Source organism: Trachypithecus francoisi, unplaced genomic scaffold (genome assembly GCF_009764315.1).
Source record: "Trachypithecus francoisi isolate TF-2019V2 unplaced genomic scaffold, Tfra_2.0 Lachesis_group4, whole genome shotgun sequence".
Taxonomy (NCBI): domain Eukaryota; kingdom Metazoa; phylum Chordata; class Mammalia; order Primates; family Cercopithecidae; genus Trachypithecus; species Trachypithecus francoisi.
The window spans coordinates 54,190,504-54,216,425 of record NW_022681469.1 but is presented as its reverse complement, the minus strand read 5'-3'; the positions used below and the strand labels follow the sequence as shown (position 1 = coordinate 54,216,425).

The following is a 25,922-nucleotide window of genomic DNA, read 5'->3' as shown; positions in this document are numbered from 1 at the left end:
GTATCTGTACTATCCATGAAGGACCTGTACTACTCATGAAGCAGTATGGTGTTATTTGAAAGTGAACTTGGTTATGAATGTATATTGTAAGTTTTTGTTTTTTTTTTTCTGAGATGGAGTCTCACTTTGTTGCCCAGGCTGGAGTGCATTGGCACAATCTCGGCTCTTTGCAAGCTCCGCCTCCCGGGTTCAAGCAATTCTCCTGCCTCAGCCTCCCAAGTAGTTGGGACTACAGGCACCTGCCACCACGCCTGGCTAATTTTTGTATTTTTAGTAGAGACGGGGTTTCACCATGTTGGCCAGGCTGGTCTCAAGTTCCTGACCTCAGGTGATCCACCTGCCTCGGCCTCCCAAAGTGGTGGGATTACAGGCGTGAACCACTGCGCCTGGCCAGCAGTTTTTTAAAGTAGTGAAAAATTCATATGCTAAGAGAGGAGAGAAAATGGGTTATTGCTTCAAGCATATATGACAACTCCTGGAAGAGTGGGCCCCAGTTCTGGAGGGAAGATGATCCTACTTGGCATCACTTCATCTTCCTACCTCTGTGGACAGCCAGTCCCACCCAGATGGGACCGTGTATAGGCTTCTTGCTTAGCCTGCAACAGTGAGAACGGATGGTGCTGTGATGGGTCCACAATGAGACATGTGCAATGGAGTTGATGACAATGTTGTTCAGGGTGATGAGGAGTTAGAGGTGATCTGATGTCCATCCCTGGAGCTCCGTGTTGTCCACGTGATGGGTGCGCTCCATGGAGTACTCTGCAACAGTTAGCATTGAGGGAGTCTCTGGAGAAAGCTGAGGTCCAGAGGAGGGATGTGGATCTCTGAAGGTCTCTGAGCAACAGTCAGTGGCAGGGCCAGGACTTCAGCCTGTGCATTTTGACTCCTGGTTTGATGTCCTTCCCTCTTTACCATGGCAGCCTCCAGTGCTTTATTTAATTTTGGATTTTCACTTTTTGGAGTTATCCACATCATGACTTCCTCCTAATTAATGCACAGGGGTCCTAAGAAACCAGGATGGCACAGGAAAGAAACAGACGTTAGCTCCACTTTATTAGACAGATATTATTATTAGAAAAAAGGATCAACTAAGACTCTGTCATCTTTCCAAAGGGATAAGCTAATGGAAGGTGGCTAACTCGTTAAGTGGAATGACTCTGTGTCAGCTTGACGAGCAAGCTTTTTGGTAGTGAAACATTTCTGTCTAGGCCAAAACAGGTAGTAAGATCTTCTATGTTGAAAATTAATTTTGTAAACAGGAAGAGAGAAATGTAGAAAACAGGATGAATGTGGCTAGTAAAGAACAGGCGTGGGTGCTGGGCTAGGGAGAGTTATGTTCCCCATTTGCAGCTCTCAGAGGGTGCAGGTGGAGCTGAAATGAGCTGAAACAAAAGCGCTCCCAAGTGCGCCTGTTTTGTTGTTGTTGTTTGCTTGTTTTGAGACGGAGTCTCGGAGTCTTGCTTTGTCACCTAGTCTGGAGTGCAGTGGCGAGATCTTGGCTCACTGCAACCTCTGCCTCCCAGGTTCAAGCAATTCTCGTGCCTTAGCCTTGCAAGTAGCTGGGATTACAGGCGCCCACCACCACGCCCGGCTAATTTTTGTATTTTTAGTAGAGACGGGGTTTCACCATGTTGGCCAGACTAGTCTTCTTCCTGACCTCAAGTGATCCACCTGCCTAGGCCTCCCAAAGTGCTGGGATTACAAGTGTGAGCCACTGCGCCTGGCAGTGCCTGACTATTTTTATCCTGTAAAGTTACGGTTGTGAATTCTTGTGCTTAACCCTGAGCCCTCCTAGTCATGAAAATCCATTTCAGATTGTTACTGTGAACACTACAGCAATCTAGTTATTATGGACATCATAGAAACTTAGTTTACAAACAAAATCTCAATAAAGAATACCTCCTGCAGACTTTAAAACCCAACCCTCAGCTGACGTGGTGGCTCACACCTGTAATCCCAGCACTTTGGGAGGCCGAGGCAGGCGGATCATGAGGTCAAGAGATCGAGACCATCCTGGCCAACATGGTGAAATCCCATCTCTACTAAAAATACAAAAATTAGGTGGGCGTGGTGGCATGTGCCTGTGGTCTCAGCTACTCGGGAGGCTGAGGCAGGAGAATTGCTTGAACCTGGGAGGGGGAGGTTGTAGTGAGCTGAAATCACGCCACTGCACTCCAGCCTGGTGACAGAGTGACACTCCATCTAAAAAAACAAAACAAAAACCCAGCCCTCAAGAAAGTAAAGCTAGGCTCAGGCCTATAATCCCAGCACTCTAGGAGGCTGAGGCAGGCAGATGGCTTGAGCTTAGGCGTTCAAGACCAGCCTGGGCAACATGGTGAAACCCCATCTCTACCAAAAATACAAAAATTAGCCTGTAGTGGTGTATGCCTCTAGTCCCAGCTACTTTTGAGCCAGGGAGGTTGAGGCCTCAGTGATCCATGATCGTGTTACTACACTCCAGCCTGAGCAACAGTGTCTTGTCTCAAAAAAAAAAAAAAAAAGAAAGAAAGAAAGAAAGTAGACAACCCAAGGAATGGGACAAAATATTTGCCAATCATATACCTGATAAAGGATTTGTACCTAAAACATACAAAGAACTCTAGATCTCAACAACATAAAGAAAAATAGCACCCCCCAAATGGGCAAAAGATCTCAGTAGATATTTCTCCAAAGAATAGACAGATGGCCCATAAGCATACAAAATATTCCACACAGTCACCAGAGAAGTGTGGGTCAAAACGATGGTGAGAAGCCACTTTATTTTCATTTCTTTACATTTATTTTTATTTTTGTTTTTGAGATGAAGTCTTGCTCTCTTGCCCAGGCTGGAGTGCAGTGACGCAGTCTTGGCTCACTGCAACCTCTGCCTCCTGGGTTCAACAGTTCTCCTGTCTCAGCCTCCCAAGTAGCTGGGATTACAAGCGTGTGCCACCATGTCTGCCTGATTTTTTTATTTTTAGCAGAGATCGGGTTTCATCATGTTGGCCAGGCTGGTCTTGAACTCCTGACCTCAAGTGATCTGCCCGCCTTGACCTCCTAAAGTGCTGGGATTACAGGTGTGAGCCACCACGCCCAGCTGAGAAACCTCTTCATACGCAAAAGGATGGCTACAATCACAAAGACAGATAACAACAAGTGTTGATGAGGATGTGGAGAAAATGCAACTGTCATACACTCCTAGTGGGAATGTAACATGGTACAGCTACTTAGGAAAACAGTTTGACAGTTCTTCAAAGATTAAACACAGTTATTGTATGACACAGAAATTCCACTCCTAGCTTTATACTCAAGAGAAATGGAACATATGACCTTACAAAAACTCACACTGAAATGTTTATAACAGCATTATTCATAAAAGCCAGAAGGTGGAAACAACCCAAACGTGTCAATTAATGAACATATATAAAATGTTGTATATTCACAGATGGAGTATTATTCGCCTAAAAAAGGAATAAAGTACTTTTACGTCACAAGCTGGATAAACCTTGAAAACATTATGCTAAATGAAAGTCAGTCCCGCATATTTATTTCATTTATATCAAATGTCTAGAAGAGACCAATCAACAGAGATTAAAAGTAGCAGTTGTGGCTGGGTGCGGTGGCTCAAGCCTGTAATCCCAGCACTTTGGGAGGCCGAGACGGGTGGATCACGAGGTCAGGAGATCGAGACCATCCTGGCGAACATGGTGAAACCCCGTCTCTACTAAAAAAAAAACAAAAAACTAGCCGGGTGAGGTGGCGGGCGCCTGTAGTCCCAGCTACTCGGGAGGCTGAGGCAGGAGAATGGTGTGAACCCAGGAGGCGGAGCTTGCAGTGAGCCGAGATCCGGCCACTGCACTCCAGGCTGGGCAACAGAGCGAGACTCTGTCTCAAAAAAAAAAAAAAAAAAAGTAGCAGTTGCCAGGGGCTGGGGCTGAGGTGATAATGGGAAGTCAATGCTAATGCGTTTGAAGTTTCTTTTTGAGATGACAAAAATGTAAAAATGGGCTGGGTGCGGTGGCTCATGCCTGTAATCCCAGCACTTTGGGAGGTTGAGGCAGACGGATCACAAGGTCAAGAGTTTGAGACCAGCCTGGCCAATATAGTGAAACCCCATCTCTACTAAAAATACAAAAATTTGCCGGGTGTGATGGCGCACACCTGTAGTCCCAGCTACTTGGGAGGCTAAGGCAGGAGAGCCACTTGAACCTGGAAGGCAGAGGTTGTGGTGAGCTGAGATCGTGCCACTCCAGCCTGGACAACAGAGTGAGACTATCTCAAAAAACAGAAAAAAAAGTAGAAATGATTGTGATAATGGTTGCGCAACTCCAAATATACCAAAATCCTTTGTACACTTAAATGAGTAAATTGTATGGTATGTAAATTATACCTCAATAAAGCTATCATTAAAAAAACCAAAACAAAACCTCAGCCCTGCCTAATCACCTTGCCATCCTGTACAACCTGAGTTCTTAGCTTCATGTGCTAACTGTTCTCACAATTTTTTTTTACTTCTGGCTCTATCCTTATTCTCATCTCCCAAACCTCAATTTATATTCCATGAACATGGAATTTAAAATCTAAATTGAAGGCCAGGCACGGTGGCTCATGCCTGTAATCCTAGCTACTTGGGAGGCTGAGGCACAAAACCACTTGAACCCGGGAGGCAGAGGTTGCAGTGAGCCGAGATCACACCACTGCACTCCAGCCTGGGCAACAGAGCGAGACTCTGTCTCAAAAATAAATAAATAAATAAATAAATAAAATCTAAATAGAGGCTGCATTAAGGATTAGCTTTTCATTATTTATAGGTGAAAGAAAATTGTAGGGTGTTATTTGAATTGCTTGGAAAATTTCAAACACTGAAATATTTTAGAACCTAATAAAAATCATGCTTGTTATGTACTCCTGTAGCAAAAGTATTTATTCCCAATCAGTATAAAACTTAACAATCCAGTAAGCATTTCAAAATCATATTTAACTAGCTGTGCTTCCAACCTACATATTCCCAATTTTAAAAATCCAACCTTAATAGTCAAATTTACCATTATACTGGTGACATGCAACAAAGAACAAGTGATCTTTCTGAAGACTCAGCGTCCAATGTGATAGCCATTGGCCACAAGTGACTATTGAACACTAAAAATACAGCTAGTCCAAACTGATACATATTTTAAGTGTAAAATACACACTGGCTTTTTCTTTTCTTTTTTTTTTTTTTGTCTCCCAGGCTGGAGTGCAGTGGCGCGATCTCGGCTCACTGCAACCTCCGCCTCCCGGGTTCAAGCGAGTCTCCTGCCTCAGCCTCCCGAGTAGCTGGGACTATAGGCGCCCACCACCACGCCCAGCTAATTTTTTGTATTTTTAGTGGAGACGGGGTTTCACCGTGTTCGCCAGGATGGTTTCCATCTCCTGACCTCATGATCTGCCGGCCTCGGCCTCCCAATGTTGGGATTACAGGTGTGAGCCACTGCGCCTGGCTGTACTAAGTCTTAAAAAGTCATGGCCGGGTACGGTGGCTTTTTTTTGAGACTCCGTCTCAAAAAAAAAAAAAAAAGACTTAGTACAAAAAAGAGAATGTAAAATATCAACTTATATTACTTATAAGTTGAAACTATATTTTGGATATGTTGCTTTTTTTTTTTTTTTTTTTTTTTTTTTTTTTTTTTTTGAGACGGAGTCTCGCTCTGTCGCCCGGGCTGGAGTGCAGTGGCCGGATCTCAGCTCACTGCAAGCTCCGCCTCCCGGGTTCACGCCATTCTCCTGCCTCAGCCTCCCGAGTAGCTGGGACTACAGGCGCCCGCCACCTCGCCCGGCTAGTTTTTTGTATTTTTTTAGTAGAGACGGGGTTTCACAGTGTTAGCCAGGATGGTCTCGATCTCCTGACCTCGTGATCCGCCCGTCTCGGCCTCCCAAAGTGCTGGGATTACAGGCTTGAGCCACCGCGCCCGGCCTGGATATGTTGCTTTATAGAAACTACATCATTAATTTTACTTGTTTCTTTTCATTTTCTTAATAAGGCTACTAGAAAATTTCAATTACATATGTGGCTCACATTATGTTTGTATCGGACAAAGCTGCTCTAAAGATCCATGTAGGACTTTTGAGGGGATTGTAAATATGCCTTAGGAGACAGGGGCTTTGAATAACTTCTCCCATCGCAGTTTCCTGTTGTCATCTCTTTTTACATACTGGGTACTTTCCAGAAGTCTAGCACAGCTGGATAAGCTGTAACAGAAAATCAACACAGTGTATCTGTAGGACAACACAATAATATGGGCTCTCCGGCCATTCCTGCTTTTTGCAGCTGCTGCTTTCATAAGAAGCTACAACCAAGGAGTTTTTAATTACAACAGTTATGACTTTTTTGGGGGGTGGAGGGTAAATTTCCTGTGTGGAGTAACAACACCACAGTGCCTTAAGAATGGTTTGACGAAACCTTTGAACAAGGGTAGCAAAGAAAGAAAAGGCGGGGAGCAGTGACCCACGCCTGTAATCCTAGCACTTAGGGAGGCTGAGACGGGTGCATCACTTGAGCCCAGCAGTTGGAGACGCACCTGGCCAACATGGCGAAACTCCTTCTCTACCAAAAATACAAAAACACCAGTCGGGCATGGTGACACGCACTTGTGGTCCCAGCTACTCAGGAGGCTGAGGTGGGAGGATTGTTTGAATCCAGGAGGCAGGGGTTGCAGTGAGCTGAGATCCCACCACTGCACTCCAGCCTGGGTGACAGAGTGAGACTCCGGCTCAAACAAACAAACAAGGAAAAAAGAATTATTAGTGATCCTGGAGGAAGCCAAAAAATAAGAAGCATGGAAGCGAGTTTAAGGAAGGCTCTTAGCGATCTCAAGTGTGAAATCTTAGATCATCAATATGAGCCTTGGCTCTAATTACAATGTAATCCCTTTTGCACATATATTCATTGTTTGCCTGTAATCATCAGCATCATCATGTGTTGATTGATGCCGGAGGAAGATACGGGGGAGGATCCCAGGAGAATCTTGAACTGGCCTGAGCACTAGGAGAACAAGGTGGAGCCATGGAAGTTCATGCTGCTTGCAGGGCGAAGGAGCCTGGGTTTCTCAGTTCCTGTGTATGGCCTGGAACCAATCTGTGAGGTGGGGCCTGTTAGCAGAAACCCCTTGCTTTGCTGAGAGTTTTTCTTTCTTTTTTTTTTTTGAGGCGGAGTCTTGCTCTGTCGCCCAGGCTGGAGTGCAGTCTCCACTCCAGCCTGGGCGACAGAGCGATCTCGGCTCACTGCAAGCTCCACCTCCCGGGTTCACGCCATTCTCCTGCCTCAGCCTCCCTCTGAGTAGCTGGGACTACAGGCGCCCGCCACTGCGCCCAGCTAATTTTTTTTTGTATTTTTAGTAGAGACGGGGTTTCACCATGGTCTCGATCTCCTGACCTTGTGATCCGCCCGCCTCGGCCTTCCAAAGTGCTGGGATTACAGGCGTGAGCCACCGCGCCCGGCCGAGAGTTTTTCTTTTGCCCATTTTGCCCAATAAATTATGTTCCCCTCACCCTTCAATGTGTCTGCCTGCCTGCCTTTTCCTGGTCATGATACAAGAACCTGGATTTAGCTGAACTAAGGAGCAGAAATTCTGCAACATTTGCAACTGTAGTACTTTTTTTTTTTTTTCAGATGGAGTTTCCCTCTGTTCCCTAGGCTGGAGCACAATGGTGTGATCTTGGCTCAACTGCAACCTCCGCCTCCTGGGTTCAAGCAATTTTGTCTCAGCCTCCCGAGTAGCTGGGATTACAAGCATGTGCCACCATGCTGGCTAATTTTTGTATTTTTAGTAGAGACGGGGTTTCACCATGTTGGCCAGGCTGGTCTCGAACTCCTGACCTCAGGTGATCTGCCTGCCTCAGCCTCCCAAAGTGCTGGGATTACAGGCATGAGCCGCAGCGCCCAGCCTGCAACAGTATCACATCTGATCAATGTAGACTCTCCTTTGTATCTCAGGTGATTTACTAACTGGGTCAGTGCTGTATACGACAGAGCCACTAGCCACACATTTGGCTACGGAGCAGTTGAAACTGTGACTGAGAAGCTTAAGTCAAGTTTAGCCACATGGCTATTGGCCACTGTGCTGGCCAGTACAGGTTTGGAGCCTGACTGCTTTGTGTGTAACAGCAGCACATGTACCCTCTGGGAGTTGGTTAGAAATGCAGTATTTCATATTCTACCTGGACGTCCTGAAATACATCCTGCTGTTTAAGAAGATCACCAGGTGACTCTTAAGTACATTAAAGTTTGGAAAGCACTTACCTAGAGTAGGGGGTCTTATTGAACACATTGAAGCCCCTAAAATTGTATAAAGTTTGCATGAATTTGTGACACACGCACACACATATGGATACACTTTCCCACTTTTCTTCTCCTGGAAGCAATGTCTATACTTCTCCCTCAGATTTTCCAAGGTGTTCACGATCCAAAACTAAGTTCTACCCTACACTAAGTGGGAAAGTAGATTTCATTGAACAAAGAAAGCCTTAAAGTTATCCTTTGCTGAGCAAGCAAATGCTTTTGAATTTACAGAGATGAGAAGCTGGCCATACTCAGCTTTGTCATTCTTCCAGTGTGGTTTCATTTCTTCATATGTCTGAAATAAAAAACTACATGGTACATTCCAGGTCGGCTTTGATTTCAAAAAGGTCACATGCACATCAGTGCACATTGGTAGCTATAGAACATTTACATGTATTCTATTTTGTATTATACACACACATCCTTATTTTTTTAAGTTCAAATTGACCACAAAATGCATTCCAGGGCAAATACCAGTTGATGTTAATTCCTACAGCCTGAAGCAACTGAAGTTTTCAGTATTGATGTACTATTGCAGCTGTTACCAATTTTTTGGTTGATTCAGGAATCAACCAGAAATTTTTAAAACTGGTATAATGGCTGTCTAGTTATTACCTATAACATGAAACCATGAAGATTCAGGAAGCAATCAGGATTCTTTTAATTAGTATAATAGCAGTCTGGTTATTATATACAACATGAAACCATGAATAAAAACATTGGAAAGAACAATCTTGATTATTTAGCTTCCTTTCCTGTTACGGAAGTGTTGGTTTTACATTATAATAAAAATAATGATCCTTTATTATTTCTTTTAGGCAAAAATTTAGGAAGCAATTATACTTTTACATTGAGGATAAGGTTGCTTTCAGGTTTTGTAAATTTGCCCAAGAGAAACTTCCTCCCTTTCTGAACAACAAAAAATGTTCTGAATTCTATGCTAAGGCAGTGATTTACTCCAGGTTGACTAAGTCCTTAGAGTTAGGTGGTGTGCCCCCCCGAGTCTCAAAACAGCTTGAAGAATCCGCCTTGAATCATTATTTATCCACTGGTGTTTATGAAGAGACATGTTCCAACTGGTATTAGTTAATACAGCCAGGAAAATTAATGTATCAGATAGAGCCATGAGTACTTCCCAGATGAAGAAAACACAAGTTTAGCTTCACTTTTGTTTTTGGAATGCAAATTTATACTGGTTGAGCATCCCAAATCTGAAAATCCAAAATCCAAAATGCTCCAAAATCCAAAACTTGCTCATTGGAGCATTCTGGATTTTTGGATTTCAACCAGTAAGCTGAAGTGCAAATCTTAAAAAAAACCTGAAAATCCAAAACACTTCTAGTCCTAGGCATTTTGTGTAAGGGATACTCAACCATAAATGCAGAACTGCTGAGTGCAATTGCAACAGAAACACTAAGATCCCTTCATAAATAATTTTCAGTCAGATGAAGGAGAACTCTAGCTATTACTGGAAGGCACAGACAGGACTACTATACATTTATTACATGTTTAGCTTTTGTAAGACAAAAAGTATATATATATTTGAAACAGGGTCTCACTATGTTGCCCAGGCAGGTCTCAAGCTCCTGGGCTCAGGCAATCCTCCCACCATGGTCTCCCAAAGTGTACAGGTGTGAGCCACTGTGCCTGACCTAGGACAAAATATTCTTTCAAAACTAGCTAGCTAAAGGGATAATTTACTGGGCTGGGCATGGTGGCTCACATCTGTAATCCCAACACTTTGGGAGGCAGCAGTGGGCAGATCACTTTAGGCCAGGAGTTTGAGACCAGCATAGCTAACATGGCAAATCTCCACATCTACTAAAAATATAGAATTAACCAGGCCCGGTGGCGGGTGCCTGTAATCCCAGCTACTCAGGAGGCTGAGGCACCAGAGTCACTTGAACCTGGTAGCGGGAGGTTGCAGTGAGCCAAGATTACACCACAGCACTCCAGCTTGGATGACAGAGCAACACTGTGTCTCAAAAAATAAAATTAAAAAAAAAAATATATATATATAATTTACCATGATATTTCCAATCTTTCTAAAGCCTCGGTAGTGTGGTGGTGGATATCATTAAAACAAAAGGGTTGAAAAACAGTTCACAATCTCGTTTCTACTACCAGATACAAGCCAATGTCATTCACATTCCCATGGTGCGATGCTCCTGGCATGGTAGTGCTTTTCCATTCCTTTCTTTTCTACTCCATAAAGCACAATGGAAGGTGAGTGAGTGATTCCAATGTAAGAATAACTTGCAGTCCAGTCCAACACGGTCAATTATTCATAGCATTTGACTCAGATTATCCTCATACTTCACAGCTGATCACAACACATTTTGGTGTCAACACCACTTCTGATGAGGATCTCTCATTCATTTAGTTCCTTACCTTTAGTCAAGGTCAATATTCTTACCTGCATTCATTATGATATATTTATTTGATTTATTTACATAACCAGTAGAAAGGAGATTTTAAAAATATTTATTACATTTGTTTCTAGAAATCATAGAAAATAAAAATTGATACAATTATGATATACAACTTTAGAAAGGCATATTTATCCTTTCACACCAGAGAAGTTTATGCAATGCCAGACATGGAAATACCAAAGCCATTGGTGACAAAGGGGAAATGCTACTGATAGAAGAAGCCCTTGTCCATTTTTATAGTTTTCTTCTCTACCATTATTTATTTTTGAGCAAATACTAGTCCAGTGGAAAGAGTTCTGAACATAAAAGGGACCTAAAGTAAAAATTAGACCTTAACTAATAAAACAGCTGTACACGTTTACATTAAGAAAAAAAGCCCGGCCAGCACAGCTCATGCCCGTAATCCCAGGAGTTAGCCTTGGCAACATGGCAAAACCCCATCTCTACAAAAAATACAAAAATCAGCTAGGCGTGGTGGTGTGCGCCTGTACTCCCAGCTACTCAGGAGGCTGAGGTGGGAGAGTCACTTGAGCCTGGGAGGTCAAGGCTGCAGTGCAAGATTGAGGATTGCAGCATTGCACTGCAATTCAGCCTGCGCTACAGAGTGAGATCCTGTCTCGAAAAAAAAGAAGAAAGAAAAAGCGCCTATCAATGCAATGTTCCTGCAAGGCACTGATAATATAAATGCAAAAGCCACTGCAACTAAAAAGTCTATAATGCTTGCCTGAATCTAGTACATAAGCAGGATAATGACAATCACTTTTTGTTTATAAATTTGTAGATAATAAATCATTTAAATCAGCATGAGTACTGTATTTATATTTGTGGGTGGTGGCCCTCAAATTATTTATCCATAGTCCAGATGTGTTCTGTTGCATTAGCTCTGAAAATGAATTGTTGTATACTCCATCACAGATGTGTCAAATACTCCTGCTGTCTTTTGAGAGCGTAGCAAAACCTAAACCTGCTACTTTAAATCAAAGTCCTTTTTTTATTGTAAAGTTGACATTGTACTATGATTTAAGCACCTGAAGTATATTTTGACCAATTTATATTCTGAGCTAAAATTGAGAACCTCAGGATTTGTGTACATGTACAAATATTGCAAATTATTTATTTAAGCTAATAAAAACTTAAAAAAATACAAATAATTTTTTATTACAAAGATTTGAAATCCATATATGAGTCTGAACTAAGAGAAAAATGCACAGGGAGCCAGGAAGCAAATACTTGTGTGCATTTTCTAATCTGTGGACAAGGTACTGCTCAGCGAAGCCAGGTTGTATTCAGCTGCGTCTGGTTCTTGATACTGGTATCCATTTTTAGCACTTCTCGAATGGCCATGGTGGCGTAAGTAGAAGGGGGTAGAGAAAAATCCATTTTCAGAGCCCTGTATTTGCCTTCTGCCAGGCAAGAAAGAAGAAAACAGTCAGAAAATGAAGGCAGCTGCAGACAGACCTGTGAGAGTCACATAATCTCTAAGAAAATACAAAGAACTGTGCTGCTTTCCTTAGACTCCACTTCCCAGGGGGCCTCAGAGAATGAGACCATGGAAGTTAGAGATCTGTGAGTGTGAACCTGCTGAAAGGTTACAGGAATTCTACCCAGGAACTTTCACAAAAGAGCAGATGACAGAAGAACACAAAAGAGAAATGCATGTAAAGTTAAAAAAATAATAATAAATTATGGCCTGGGAAAAAACAGAGAATTTGATGATGAGAATGCCAATTTAATTAATTAATTAATTTTTTTTTTTTTTTGAGACAGAGTCTCACTCTGTTGCCCAGGCTGGAGTGCAGTGGCGTGATCTCGACTCACCGCAGCCTCCACCTCCCAGGTTCAAGCAGTTCTCCTACCTCAGCCTCCTGAGTAGCTGGGATTACAGGTGCCCACCACCACACCTGGCTAATTTTTTTTGTATTTTCAGTAGAGATGGGGTTTCATCATGTTGCTCAGGTGGGTCTGGAACTCCTGACCTCAAGTCCTCCTTTCATCTCGGTCTCCCAAACTGCTGGGATGACAGGTGTGAATCACCACGCCCAGCCACCAATTTAATGTTTTAGATTCTTCCTGAATTTTCACTCACCTTTGGTAACTCCCTGTGGGGCATGGGGAGAAACACTCCATCACCTAACATCACAACCATCTATAACATGCATTTGTTTTCAGGAGGATTTACTGGTTTTAATTACTAACTTCCAGTCATAATTGTGAAAGTAAGGTCATAAAACAACAATGAAATCATGGGTGGTGGTAGTGCTTGTAAGAGCAGTTTTCAAAAAAAAATTACATTTTTGTTTAATGAAACATTTCAAAGTCAATACAGAGCTGATGACTGAGTAAACTTACCAGAAGCAAAAACTGGTGGTGGCTTCCCTTCTAGGTTGTCCACATCTGTGTTGAAAAGTGGAATTTTGGGATCATCATACGCAACGACTTCCCTTCAAAACATATGAATAAAGGTAAGTATGAATGTGAACTTTCATAAAAGGTACTAAGCCATTCATCATCATTTGTTTAGCAAGAAAAACACCTAAGTTTACTGTAAATAATTATAGTTAGGACTCTTGAATAACAGAGCAGGACCAGATTTTATACGTAAGTTTTGCATATATATATATATACACACACACACATATATATATATATTTTTGAGATGGAGTCTCACTCTGTTGCCTAGGCTGGAGTGCAGCCTTGGCTCACTGCAACCTCTGCCTCCTGAGTTCAGTCGATTCTCCTGCCTCAGTCTCGCAAGTAGCTGCAACTACAGGTGCCTGCCACCACGCCCAGCTAATTTTTGTATTTTTAGTAGAGATGGAGTTTCACCATGTTGGCCAGGGAGGTCTCAAACTCCTGACCTCAGGTGACCCACCCGCCACAGTCTCCCAAAGTGCTGATTACAGGCGTGAGCCACTGTGCCCAACTCAATCCAATTATATTCTATTAGTTATTTAAAAATGTACAACTGGGGCCAGGCATGGTGGCTTATGCCTCTAATCCCAACACTTTGGGAGGCCGAGGTGGGATGACTGACTAAGCCCAGGAGTTCAAGACCAGCCTGGGCAACATGGCGAAACCCCATCTCTTTATATTAATAATTAAAATTTTAAAAATGTGCAACTGACAACTTTTTTTTTTTTTAGATGGAGTCTCGCTCTGTCTCCCAGGCTGGAGTGCAGTGGTGCAATATTGGCTCACTGCAAGCTCCGCCTCCTGAGTTCACGCCATTCTCCTGCCTCAGGCTCCCAAGTAACTGGGACTACAGGTGCCCACCACCACGCCCGGCTAATTTTTTTGTATTTTTAGTAGCGACGGGGTTTCACCGTGTGAGCCAGGACGGTCTCGATCTCCTGACCTCGTGATCCACCCACCTTGCCCTCCCAAAGTGCTGAGATTACAGGCATGAGCCACCGCGCCCAGATGACAATTCTTTTTAAATTGAGAAGCAGTAAACTTCACTTTGTACAGCTGTGATCAAATTATTATGGCATTTACACTTTCTGCAGAGTGGGTGCCACAACCAACAACAGCTTGTTACTAAGGAGGAACAGTTCTCTGGAGTGGGGAAGACAAAGTCCTACCATGTGGACCTCTTGCTTGTAATCCAGAGAAGAGGAGGGAAGAGAGATGCAGAAGAGAAGGAAATAGGGAATGAAATAATTTCCTGGCAATAAGCAACTAGTTCAGGATTTCATTTTAAAATTATCAAATAAAGCTTTAGATAATACTGGGTATTAAAATTTGCTTTTGAGACAAGGTTTCGTTTTGTCACCCAGGCTGGACGGCAGTGGTGTGATCACAGCTTACTGCAGCCTCAACCTTTCAGGCTCAAGCAATCCTCCCACATCGGCCTCCCAAACAGCTGGGACTACAGGTGTGCACCATCATACCAGGCTAATTTTTGTAATTTTTTGTAGAGAAGGTCTTGCTACATTGCAGAGGCAGGTCTCAAACTCCTAGGCTCAAGTGATCCTCCCACCTTGGGCTCCCAATAAAGTATTTTTAAACAAATGAATACAAGTAACTTTTCCTCTCTAGAAACATGATATTAAAATAACCAGAGCAGTGTTTGGAACTCACAGTTAATCCTAAGTAAGGTAATTTGCTCAGGGATAGCTCTGTAAACAAATCTAAGTTTTTAGAAATAGGAAAAAAGTTAACTGTGTATACATTTCTTCAATAATTCAGTGATGCCAACAAAATGTAAATGAACTCACTTTCCGTAACTGTTTATATTCAAAACAGCTTCTTTATTTCTTTTCTTTTTTTAGAGACACGGTCTCACTATATTGCCCAGGCTCGTCTCAAACTCCTGACCTCAAGCAATCCTCCCGCCTCAGTCTCTCCGAATCTCTGGGCTTACTTATTAGCCACTGTGCCCAGTTTAGCTTCATTTACTTATTGATAATTTGAAAAATACAAAGTAGTAGCAGTAATGTTAACAATAGTAATAATAACAATAACTAACACTTATGAAACATTTACATGCTGGTTGTAAGCACCAAAAAATACGGTCATGCACTGCTTAACAACAGGGACATGTTATAACCCTTGTCAGGCAATTTCATCACCGTGTGAACATCACAGAATGTACTTACACAAACACAGATGGTATAGCCTACTACGTGCCTTGGTTATAGAGTACAGTCTACTACTCCTAGGCTACAAACCTATACAGCATGTTACTGTATTGAATACTGCAGGCAACCGTAACACAATAGTTAAGTACTTGTGCATCTAAACACAGAAAAGGCACAGGCTGGACATGGTGGCTCATGCCCATAATCCCAATGCTTTGGGAGGCCAAGGTGGGAGGATTGCTTGAGCCCAGGAGTTGGAGGCTACAGTAAGCCATGATTATGCCACTGCATTCCAGCCTGGGCGCAGAGAAAGAATCTGTCTCTATTAAGAAAAAAAAAGAAAAGAAAGAAAAGAAAAAGAAAAAGAAAGAAAAAGAAAAAGAAAAAGAAAGAAAAACAAAAAGAAAAGGAAAAGAAAAGACAAAAGAAAAAAAAGAAAAAAGGTAAGGCCAGGTGTGGTGGTTCACGCCTGTAATCCCAGCACTTTGGGAGGCCGAGGCAGGAGGATCATCTGAGGTCAGGAGTTTGACACCAGCCTGGCCAACATGGTGAAACCCTGTCTCTACTGAAAATACAAAAATTATCCGGGTGTGGTGGCAGGTGCCTGTAATCCTAGCTACTCTGGAAGGAAAATTGCTTGAACCTGGGAAGCAGAAGTTGCAGTGAGCCAAGATAACGAGTGAAACTCCGTCTCAAAAACAAAAAAAAAAAAGAAAAAAAAAAGGTAAGTAAAAATATGGTGTTATAATCTTACGGGACCACCATCATATTTGCAATCTGTCATTGACTGAAAATTCTTTGTGCAGTACATGACTCTATATAAAGTGAAGCAAAAGCTTACAACTTATATGGTAATTCAGTTCTATTTCATTCCAGATGATTACTCACCAGCTAACATTCTGAGGACGAATAATGATCTTTCGGTAGGCCCCTGACAAGGAATAATCTCGAATTTTGTGTCTCATGTTGTCAATATCAAGATTGTCAGCTGTGAGCATTTCCCTGTAGGCTTCTTGAACTAATATAAAATACAAAAAGTTAGTTGAAATGCAGCTTGTCAGTCAAGTTATCCTGAACTAGATTATAGAGTAACATGTAAGTTCAGTTAGACTGCCCTAATAAAATTAGTCATCTTAATTTATAATCCAAAATCTGTTCCCTGGAATCAAAATTTAGTGACTTAGTAACTAGGACTACAGGGTGTACTGAGCTTTGGTTTGGCCAATTTGTAAGTTATTTTTGCAACCAGTCACAGGACCTGTGGTGTAAGGTTCCCAAGCCAACTACAAAATGCCATTTCATCCAAAGTTACTAAACTACATTTTATATGGGCTGAGAGTTGGAAGACACCATATACAGAGACTTCAAACTCTCTCTGGAAGAGGCAGTTATAAATAAATGTATAAAAATAAGAGACCTTGGAAAACCATCTGCCTCACCCGCGCACCTGATGTAGAGTCTTTTTTATAGCACTCAAGAGAGACAGTTTTCCAGCCTCTGCTTGCACAGTCAATGGGGAAATACTTCTTTGTGAGGCATGCAATTATTAGAAAGTTCTTCCTATTCCAAGCTGAAATCCATTTTCTTATAACTTCTGTTGACACTTTGGAGCACAGTGGATTAACTGTCCTCTTCGACATATAGTCATTTAAGTACTGGATCTTTCAGCCATATCTTCTGTAGACCAAACAATGCTTCCCTTAGCTGTCTCTCCTTTAACATTTCTGTATTTCCCACAAACCTTTTACCTGCCCCAGGGTAACAGGCTCATATACAATAGTAACTCCAGATATTTTAAACTTTTTATACAAACTATTATCAAACTGGGCCTTTTCTACTGGCATTTGATCATTGGGCATAAACGTGGGAATTTACATTTATTCCTATTAAATGCCTTCTGCAGTTCTTTTTTTTTTTTTTTTAACATCTTACTAAATTATTTATTGCAAACTTGCCCCTCTATTACAACTTTTGCTAGTCTTCTACTCATTAACTAATGTAAGACATTGAATATGAAGTGTCACACATATTGATTAAATTATTGGATGGATAAATGCAAATACATTGAAATTGTGTTTTTAAAATATTACAATAGAATATTATGCAATTCTTAAATACCTATTTTTCATATAATTAATATTGACTATTTTTCACAATTTGTAAATATAACAAGCAAATTTCTTTGTTCAAGTCACTCATAAAAAATATTGGCTAGAACAGGGTCCCTCACCACACACTAAGGACAAAAGGGATCCCTCAGTCAAGCACTGTCAGTTACCAGGTGTGCATGTGTTACATACCCAGACACCTGAAATATCACCCATCCAGTCTACAAATGGCCATCCTGGCTACAGGGTTTTCATGAATGGCTTTGTCAAAGGCATTGCTGAATTTATGTTCTAATAGGTACTGGCAAAGTTCCTGATCCCAAAAGGTTTAAGAGAGAAGAGGAAAATAATGTTTTCTTCCTTATGATAGTTGATTTTGGGTGTCAACTTGACTGGGGTAAGGGAGACCCCAACAGCTAGTAAAACATGATTTATTTTCAGTGCTTCAGTAGGCACTGAGTTCAGCCTTCTTCTCAGAGGGAAATCCAGGTGGTGTGGTATTTGATTAGAACGACCGGACTGTGCCGGGTCAGTTGGTGAGGGTGTTTCTAGAGGAGACTGGCATGTGAGCTGGTGGGCAGAGTGGGGAAGATCTGCCCTCAAGGTAGGTGCACACCTCCAATTGGCTGGGGGCCTGGATGGAACATAAAGGCAGAGGAAGGGTGAATTCTCTCCCTCTCCTTCCCAGAGCCAGATGCCCTTCTTCGCCTGTCTCTGGATGTCAACTCCAGATTCTCTGGCCTATGCACTCTGGGACATAAGTCCACTCTGGGGAACCAGTGGTTCCCCAGGTCTCAAGTCTTTGACTTCCAACTGAGAGTTACATCACTGGCTTCCCTGGTTCTGAGGCCTTCACACGTGGACTAAACCATGTTGCTGGCTTTCCCAGTTCTCCCATTTGCAGATGGCCTGTAGTGGGACTTCTCAACTCCACAATCAAGTAGGCCAGTTTCCCTAACAAATCCCCCCTTTCCCCCGCCCCCGCTTTTTTTTTTTTTTCCTCTGAGACGGAGTCTTGCTCTGTCGCCGAGGCTGGAGTGCAGTGTCGTGATCTCGGCACACCACAACCTCTGCCTGTTGGGCTCAAGCCATCCTCCCACCTCAGCCTCCCAAGTAGCTGGGACCTCAGGTGTGCACAACCAGGCCCGGCTAATTTTTGTATTTTTAGTAGAGATGGGGTTTTGCCAGATTGCCCAGGCTGGTCTTGAATTCTGGAGCTTAAGCAATCCACCCATCTCAGCCTCCCAAAGTGTTGGGATTATAGGCGTGAGCCACCGCGCCTGGCCTATTTATTTTATTTTATAATTTCAACTTTCATTTTAGATTCAGAGGTAGAGTTTCTTAATTTAAATTATCTATGTGAATGCATCCCTTTCTGGGAGACTGTCATAAATAACCAAAGATTATATATGTTTGAAATAGTAGCTTCATTATGTTAAACTTGTTATAACTATTTACCCCATACAGGGAACTTACTTTTATGCTTTGGGTAGATAACATCAAAGCCAGGCAAAGGCATTACTACATCATGGATAGAGTAATTATTAACATCATCTTCCTCAATATAGGAGGCTGTGGCTGTAAATTCACAAGTGAACAACAAATTAAGAAAATAGGCAATGTTGTTATGAACTCAATCTTCTAAAATTATATACATCTAAGCAAGTCAGAAGTACAAGTTGGTACAGATTCAGTGGCCTAGAAAGCTTAAAGAAATTATGCTGGGCACGGTGGCTCACTTGGCTGTAATCCCAGTACTTTGGGAGGTCAAGGTAGGTGGATCACCTGAGGTTGGGAGTTCAAGACCAGCCTGACCAACATGGAGAAACCACGTCTCTGCTAAAAATACTAAAATTAGCCAGGCGTGGTGGCACATGCCTGTAATCCCAGCTACTTGGGAGGCTGAGACAGGAGAATTGCTTGAACCTGGGAGGTGGAGGTTGCGGTGGGCTGAGATCATGCCATTGCACTCCAGCCTGGGCGGCAAGAGTAAAACTCCTCTCAAAAAAAAAAAAAAAAAAAGAAATTAAGCTGAGGCCAGGAGCAGAGGCTGATGCCTGTAATCCTAGCACTCTGGGATGCTGAGGTGGGCAGACTGCTTGAGCCCAGGAGATCCAGACCAGCCTGGACAACATGGAGAAACCCCATATCTACAAAAAATATAAAAATTAGCTGGGTGTGGTGGCAAACACCTGTAGTCCCAGCTACTCGGGAGGCTAAGGCAGGAGGATTACTTGAGTCTGGCAAATTGACGCTGCAGTGAGCTGTGACTGCACCACTGTGCTCCAGTCTGGGTGTTGGAGTGAGACTCTCAAAGGAAAAAAAAAAAAAAAGAAGTTAAGTTTGGATATATATCCTTGTCTTTTCCACTCTACCCAAGAAATAAAAATCAAGGACTTAGAATAAGTAAAAGAAATTGTTTTTTGTTTTTTGAGACAGGGTCTTGCTCTGCCACTCAGGCTAGAGTGCAGTGGTATGATTAAGGTTCACTGCAGCCTCAATCTCCTGGGCTCAAGTGATCCCCCTGTCTCAGCCTCCCGAGAAGCTGGGACTGTAAGTGTGTGCTACTATGCCTGGTTAGTTTTTAAATTTTTTGTAGAGATGGGTCTTACTTTGTTGCCCTGGCTGGTCTTCAACTCCTGGGCTCAAGTGATTCTGCTGCCCTGGCCTCCCAAAGTACTGAGATTACACGTGTGAGCTACTGCACCAAATCTAAAGTAAAAATTTCAATGAAAATGGCCGGGCGCGGTGGCTCACGCCTGTAATCCCAGCACTTTGGGAGGCCGAGGTGGGCGGATCACGAGGTCAGGAGATCGAGACCATTCTGGCTAACACGGTGAAACCCCGTCTCTACTAAAAATACAAAAATTAGCCGGGCGAGGTGGCGGGCGCCTGTAGTCCCAGCTACTCAGGAGGCTGAGGCAGGAGAATGGCGGGAACCCGGGAGGCAGAGCTCGCAGTGAGCCGAGATCGCGCCACTGCTCTCCAGCCTGGGCGACACAGTGAGACTCTGTCTCAAAAACAAACAAACAAAAAAAAAGAATTTCAATGAAAATTTAAAAACATTTATCACTGAGCTGCATCCACAGTTTTTTCAATGCCTGCTATTTAAAATCAGTTCCTCTATCCTTCCTAAATAATGTTAAGAAAACACTATGAAAAGCCACCATACTACAAAATCGTATTTGCAGTGGCATCATAAATGGATGCATTTCGCTAAACAAACAAACAAACAAACAAAAAACAAACTTAGGAGGATGAAACACAGCAGCACCCAGGACATCACAATACACTGGATGTGACCAACATGGCATGAGGGAAAAAAGCTAAATCAGGAAAAATAATTTAAAATTTCTGAACAGAGTTAGAACCTTAGTGGGTTTATGGGGTCTGCCTGCAGATAAGCCGACCATGTATTCAGTTAATAGATGGTAGCCTAGTATGCCAGAGACACACATAGAGTTTGGAATCAGATAGATTGAACTCTGAATCCCAGTTTTTTCTGTTTTTTTTTTTTTTAACTAGCTGTGGAACCTTGTGGCAAGTGACTAAACCTCATCTGAAAAAGCAGAGAAAATACTTCACAGTAACACTGGGGCTTTAAAAGACACAGGTACAGGGCTTAGTGCCAAGGCCTGGCACACAGAACGGGCTTCACGGCAGATGGGGTATTAGGACTGTCTTGGGAACATTTTGGGCACAGCATATACTAAATGCCCATTCTATTTGAGTTTGAAGAAACTCTTTTTTTGTTAGTTTTTGAGACAGAGTCTCCCACTGTCACCCAGGCTGGAGTGCAGTGGTGTGATCTCGGCTCACTGCAAGCTCCGCCTCCCGGGTTCACGCCATTCTCCTGCCTCAACCTCCTGATTAGCTGGGACTACAGGCGCCCGCCACCACACCCAGCTAATTTTTTTTGTATTTTTAGTAGAGATGGGGTTTCACTGCGTTAGCCAGGATGGTCTCGATCTCCTGATTTTGTGATCCGCCCGCCTTGGCCTCCCAAAGTGCTAGGATTATAGGCATGAGCCACTGTGCCTGGCGACTTGAAGAAACTCTTTAAGGCTGGCTAACAAGAAACATCCAGAGGTGTACTTATTTGCTAGACCTAGAATGAAGTTTTGAAAGAGATTTCAGCCATCATTTAGCCCAAATACTATTTGAGTTGAGAGAAGGAAGGCCCAAAGAGAGGTGCTTACTCAGGCCAGGCACGGAGGCTCACACTTGTAATCCCAGCACTTTGGGAGGCCAAGGCGGGCGGATCACCTGAGGTGGGGAGTTTGAGTTCGAGGTGCTTACTCAAACCAGATGCATATTTTTTCTTTAAAGATATAGAAACAAACTAACCAATATAAGTTTGCATGGTCCCTTCATCTCAAGCTTACTAGACATCTCTTTTTTTTTTTTTTTTAAGATGAGTCTCACTGTGTCACCCAGGCTGGAGTGCAGTGGCACTATCTTGGCTCACTGCAATGTCTGCCTCCTGGGTTCAAGCGATTCTCCTGCCTCAGCCTCCCAAGTAGCTGGGATTACAGGCATGCACCACCACACCCAGTTAATTTTTGTATTTTCAGTAGAAACAGGGTTTCTTCATATTGGCCAGACTGGTCTTGACCTCCTGACCTCAGGTGATCCACCCACCTTGGCCACCCAAAGTGTCAGGATTATGGGCATGTGCCACCACGCCTTGCCACATCTCTCTTTCTTAATTAGTAGCCAGGATGGACTTTAAAACCACTAGTGGCAACTAACTGAACCCTAGCTTGGTTAAGTAACAAAGACATTTGCCTTTTTACCTCCTTTGAGAACGAGGTCCCCCGAAACAGGTTTTAGTCCATAGTCTTCTATCCTCTTGCTTACCATGTTATTCCACACATAGCTTTGGTAGCTATGAATATACATTAAGCGATTATTTCTGGGTATCTGGAGGGAAGGAAAAAAAATAGGCAAGAAAATATTCTAAATATAAAAAGTGTTGTACTTTTTTTTTTTGAGACGGGGTCTTGCTCTGTCGCCCAGGCTGGAGTGCAGTGGCACAATCTTGGCTCACTGCAGCCTCCACCTCCCAAGTTCAAGCAATTCTCCCACCTCAGCCTACCGAGTAGCTGGGATTACAGGGGTGCACCACCATGCCTGTCTAATTTTTGTATTTTTAGCAGAGACAGTGTTTCACCATGTTGGCCAGGCTGGTCTCTAACTCCAGACCTCAGGTGAACCGCCCAACTTGGCCTCCCAAAGTGCTGGGATTACAGGCGTGAGCCACTACGCCCAGCCAAAAAGTGCTGTACTTTCTAAGATATCTTGCTTGTTAGTGGTAATCCTAGTATAAGAAACTTCTACTGTATTTATTTATTTACTTTTTTTTTTTTTTTTTTTTTGAGACGGAGTCTCGCAGTCGCCCAGGCTGGAGTGCAGTGGCCGGATCTCAGCTCACTGCAAGCTCCGCCTCCCGGGTTTACGCCATTCTCCTGCCTCAGCCTCCCGAGTAGCTGGGACTACAGGCGCCCGCCAACTCGCCCGGCTAGTTTTTTTCTATTTTTTAGTAGAGACGGGGTTTCGCCGTGTTAGCCAGGATGGTCTCGATCTCCTGACCTCGCGATCCACCCGTCTCGGCCTCCCAAAGTGCTGGGATTACAGGCTTGAGCCACCGCGCCCGGCCTATTTACTTTTATGTATTTATTTTTGAGGCAGGTTTTCATTCTGTCACCCAGGCTGGAGTGCAGTGGTGTGACCACGGCTCACTGTAGCATCAAACTCCCAGGCTCAGGTGATTCTCCCACCTCAGCCTCTCCAGTAGCTGTGACTACAGGTGTGCACCACCATGCCAGGCTAGTTCTTTGAGTTTTCTTTCTAGAGACAGGGTTTTGCCATGTTGCCCAGGCTGGTCACAAACTCCCAGGTTCAAGCTATCCACCAGCCTCAGCCTCCCAAAGTGCTGGAATTACAGGCATGAGCCACTGTGCCCAGCCAAAACTTCTACTTTAATCTCTCATTTTTTCTTTTTCTTTTTAATCTCTCATTTTTATTTTTTTTTCCTTCTACTTTAATCTCTCTTTTTTTTTTGATACAAAGTCTCACTCCGTCACCTAGGCTGGAGTGCAATGACACGATCTCAGTTCACTGTAACTTCCGCCTCCCAGGTTCAAGTGATTCTCCCACCTCAGCCTTCTGAGTAGCCGGGACTACAGGTGCGCACCACTATGTCCGGATAATACTTTTATTTATTTATTTATTTTGAGACAGAGTCTCGCTTTGTTGCCCAGGCTGGAGTGCAATGGCGTGATCCCGGATCAATGCAACCTCTGCCTCTTGGGTTCAAGCGATTCTCCTGCCTCAGTCTCTCAAGTAGGTGGGATTACAGGCATCTGCCACTACGCCTGGCTATTTTTTGTATTTTTAGTAGAGACAGGGTTTCACCATGCTGGCCAGGCTGGTCTTGAACTCCAGACCTCAGGTGATCTGCCCGCCTTGGCCTCCCAAAGTGCTGGGATTACAGGCATGAACCACCACACTCGGCCATAATATTTTAGGAAAAGTTGACGAATTTGTATCAGGCCACATTCAAAGTTGTCCTGGGCTGCATGTGGCCCGCAGGCTGCAGGTTGGACAAGCCTGCCTTACATCAATGGCACAGTCTTCAAACTTAAGGAATTTAGACAACAATTTTCTTTTTTTTCTTTTTTTTTTTTTTGAGACGGAGTTTCGCTCTGTCGCCCAGGCTGGAGTGCAGTGGCCGGATCTCAGCTCACTGCAAGCTCCACCTCCCGGGTTCACGCCATTCTCCTGCCTCAGCCTCCCGAGTAGCTGGGACTATAGGCGCCTGCCACCTCGCCCGGCTAATTTTTTGTATTTTTTAGTAGAGACGGGGTTTCATCATGTTAGCCAGGATGGTCTCGATCTCCTGACCTCGTGATCCGCCCATCTAGGCCTCCCAAAGTGCTGGGATTACAGGCTTGAGCCACCGTACCCGGCCTACACACCAATTTTCAAGCTAACAGTGCTTTTTCTCCTGTAATTCCATGGATAAAGAGAGAACCTAAACGACTGAACTGACAACTAATTCCATGCAGCAAGAATTCTGCTTTGTTTGTGCATCTAGGAAAAGTAAAACTTAGGTTTAAGGGTTAAACTTTAACATTTGTTACGTTTAACTTTGTTGCCCGGGCTGGAGTGCATGGAGTCCTGGATTATACATATCCAAATACTGGTATAGGCTACTCTTGAATCACTATGATGAAACCAGACTAAAATGCAACTATTTAGACTGCTTACTGTTCAACACTTTTACTAAGGCAGTTTACAGTTCTGGTGATGGAATGATCAAGAAATGACGCCCGGGCGCGGTGGCTCAAGCCTGTAATCCCAGCACTTTGGGAGGCCGAGACGGGCGGATCACAAGGTCAGGAGATCGAGACCATCCTGGCTAACACGGTGAAACCCCGTCTCTACTAAAAAATACAAAAAACTAGCCGGGCAAGGTGGCGGGCGCCTGTAGTCCCAGCTACTTGGGAGGCTGAGGCAGGAGAATGGTGTGAACCCGGGAGGCGGAGCTTGCAGTGAGTTGAGATCCGGCCACTGCACTCCAGTCTGGGCGACAGAGCGAGACTCTGTCTCAAAAAAAAAAAAAAGAAATGACTATACGATAGATTCTGAATTTCTCAAATACCAAGAGACTTAATTTAAACAGAATTTCCACTGAAGATTATGTTTTCCACATTGATGCTTTTCTTGTGCCCTCAATAAGTAATGCCCGCATCCACCCCCTCATCACCACTCAGGGTCTGAACAAAGATTACTCAGGTGAAATACCTCAGAGATCACCTAAGGATCCTTATTTACCTTCCGCTCTTTCAAAATTTGGTAAAATCTTTCAAGATGAAATTTAAAAAGCATTACAACACCTTGAGCCATTGCCTGACTTCACAAATTGCACTCACTATGCCAAATGCAGAGACTATATTCTTCATTCCATATTTTGAAAGTCCTCGAAGCAGCTGCCCTTCCACACACCTTTTGACAGGTAGTTTTCTGAGGGCAGCAGCTGGGTCTTTGGTCTTTGCCCATTCTTCTCTGCATTTAACCAAGTAGCCCTTTTCAGCTGTGGGGGAAAAAAGCTAAGATTAAATAACTTACCCAATAGACAGACTTCCACAACTTAAAGTACACTTCACAGAGAACACAAAATTAGAAAATGTCATTTGAAATATAGGTGCTGTTTATAGCTTCCACTCATCTGAGGAAGTGTAAAGATGGGAAATATAGAAAGTTTACAGAACTATTTGGCTTTGTCAACGTACGATCACCCTCAGGTCAAAAGTAAAAGCTATTTAACTGTTAATTATCATAGCTGATTCAACATGACAAAAACACGGTAGTACTTTCTTCTCTCTTTTTCCATTGTAATGTCAAGTTTAACAGGTTACTTTCCTTAAAATTAGATAATTTTATCTCTTTATAGTTTGCAAATGAACTACCCAAAGTGAGCATAAGTATTTTGACAATCAGT

The 25,922-nt window shown here is 43.2% G+C and overlaps 1 protein-coding gene across 3 annotated transcripts in view; it reads right to left on the bottom strand.

Moving 5' to 3' along the window:
- Positions 1-309: 309 nt before the first annotated feature.
- The window catches only part of PUS7 (pseudouridine synthase 7), an 80,488-nt gene continuing 54,875 nt past the window's right edge, over positions 310-25,922 (bottom strand). Inside the window, exons 11-16 of one of the 3 annotated variants that reach the window (XM_033193017.1) lie at positions 25,354-25,514; positions 22,213-22,339; positions 18,893-18,994; positions 16,197-16,326; positions 13,078-13,169; positions 310-1,004 (exon numbers count right to left, since the gene is read on the bottom strand). In XM_033193017.1, the coding sequence (XP_033048908.1) occupies positions 985-1,004; positions 13,078-13,169; positions 16,197-16,326; positions 18,893-18,994; positions 22,213-22,339; positions 25,354-25,514 (632 nt within the window). In that variant the 3' untranslated portion in view covers positions 310-984. Of the gene's footprint in view, positions 1,005-10,764; positions 12,132-13,077; positions 13,170-16,196; positions 16,327-18,892; positions 18,995-22,212; positions 22,340-25,353; positions 25,515-25,922 lie in introns of those variants that run through there. The other 2 variants (XM_033193015.1, XM_033193016.1) reach the window with 2 other exon arrangements.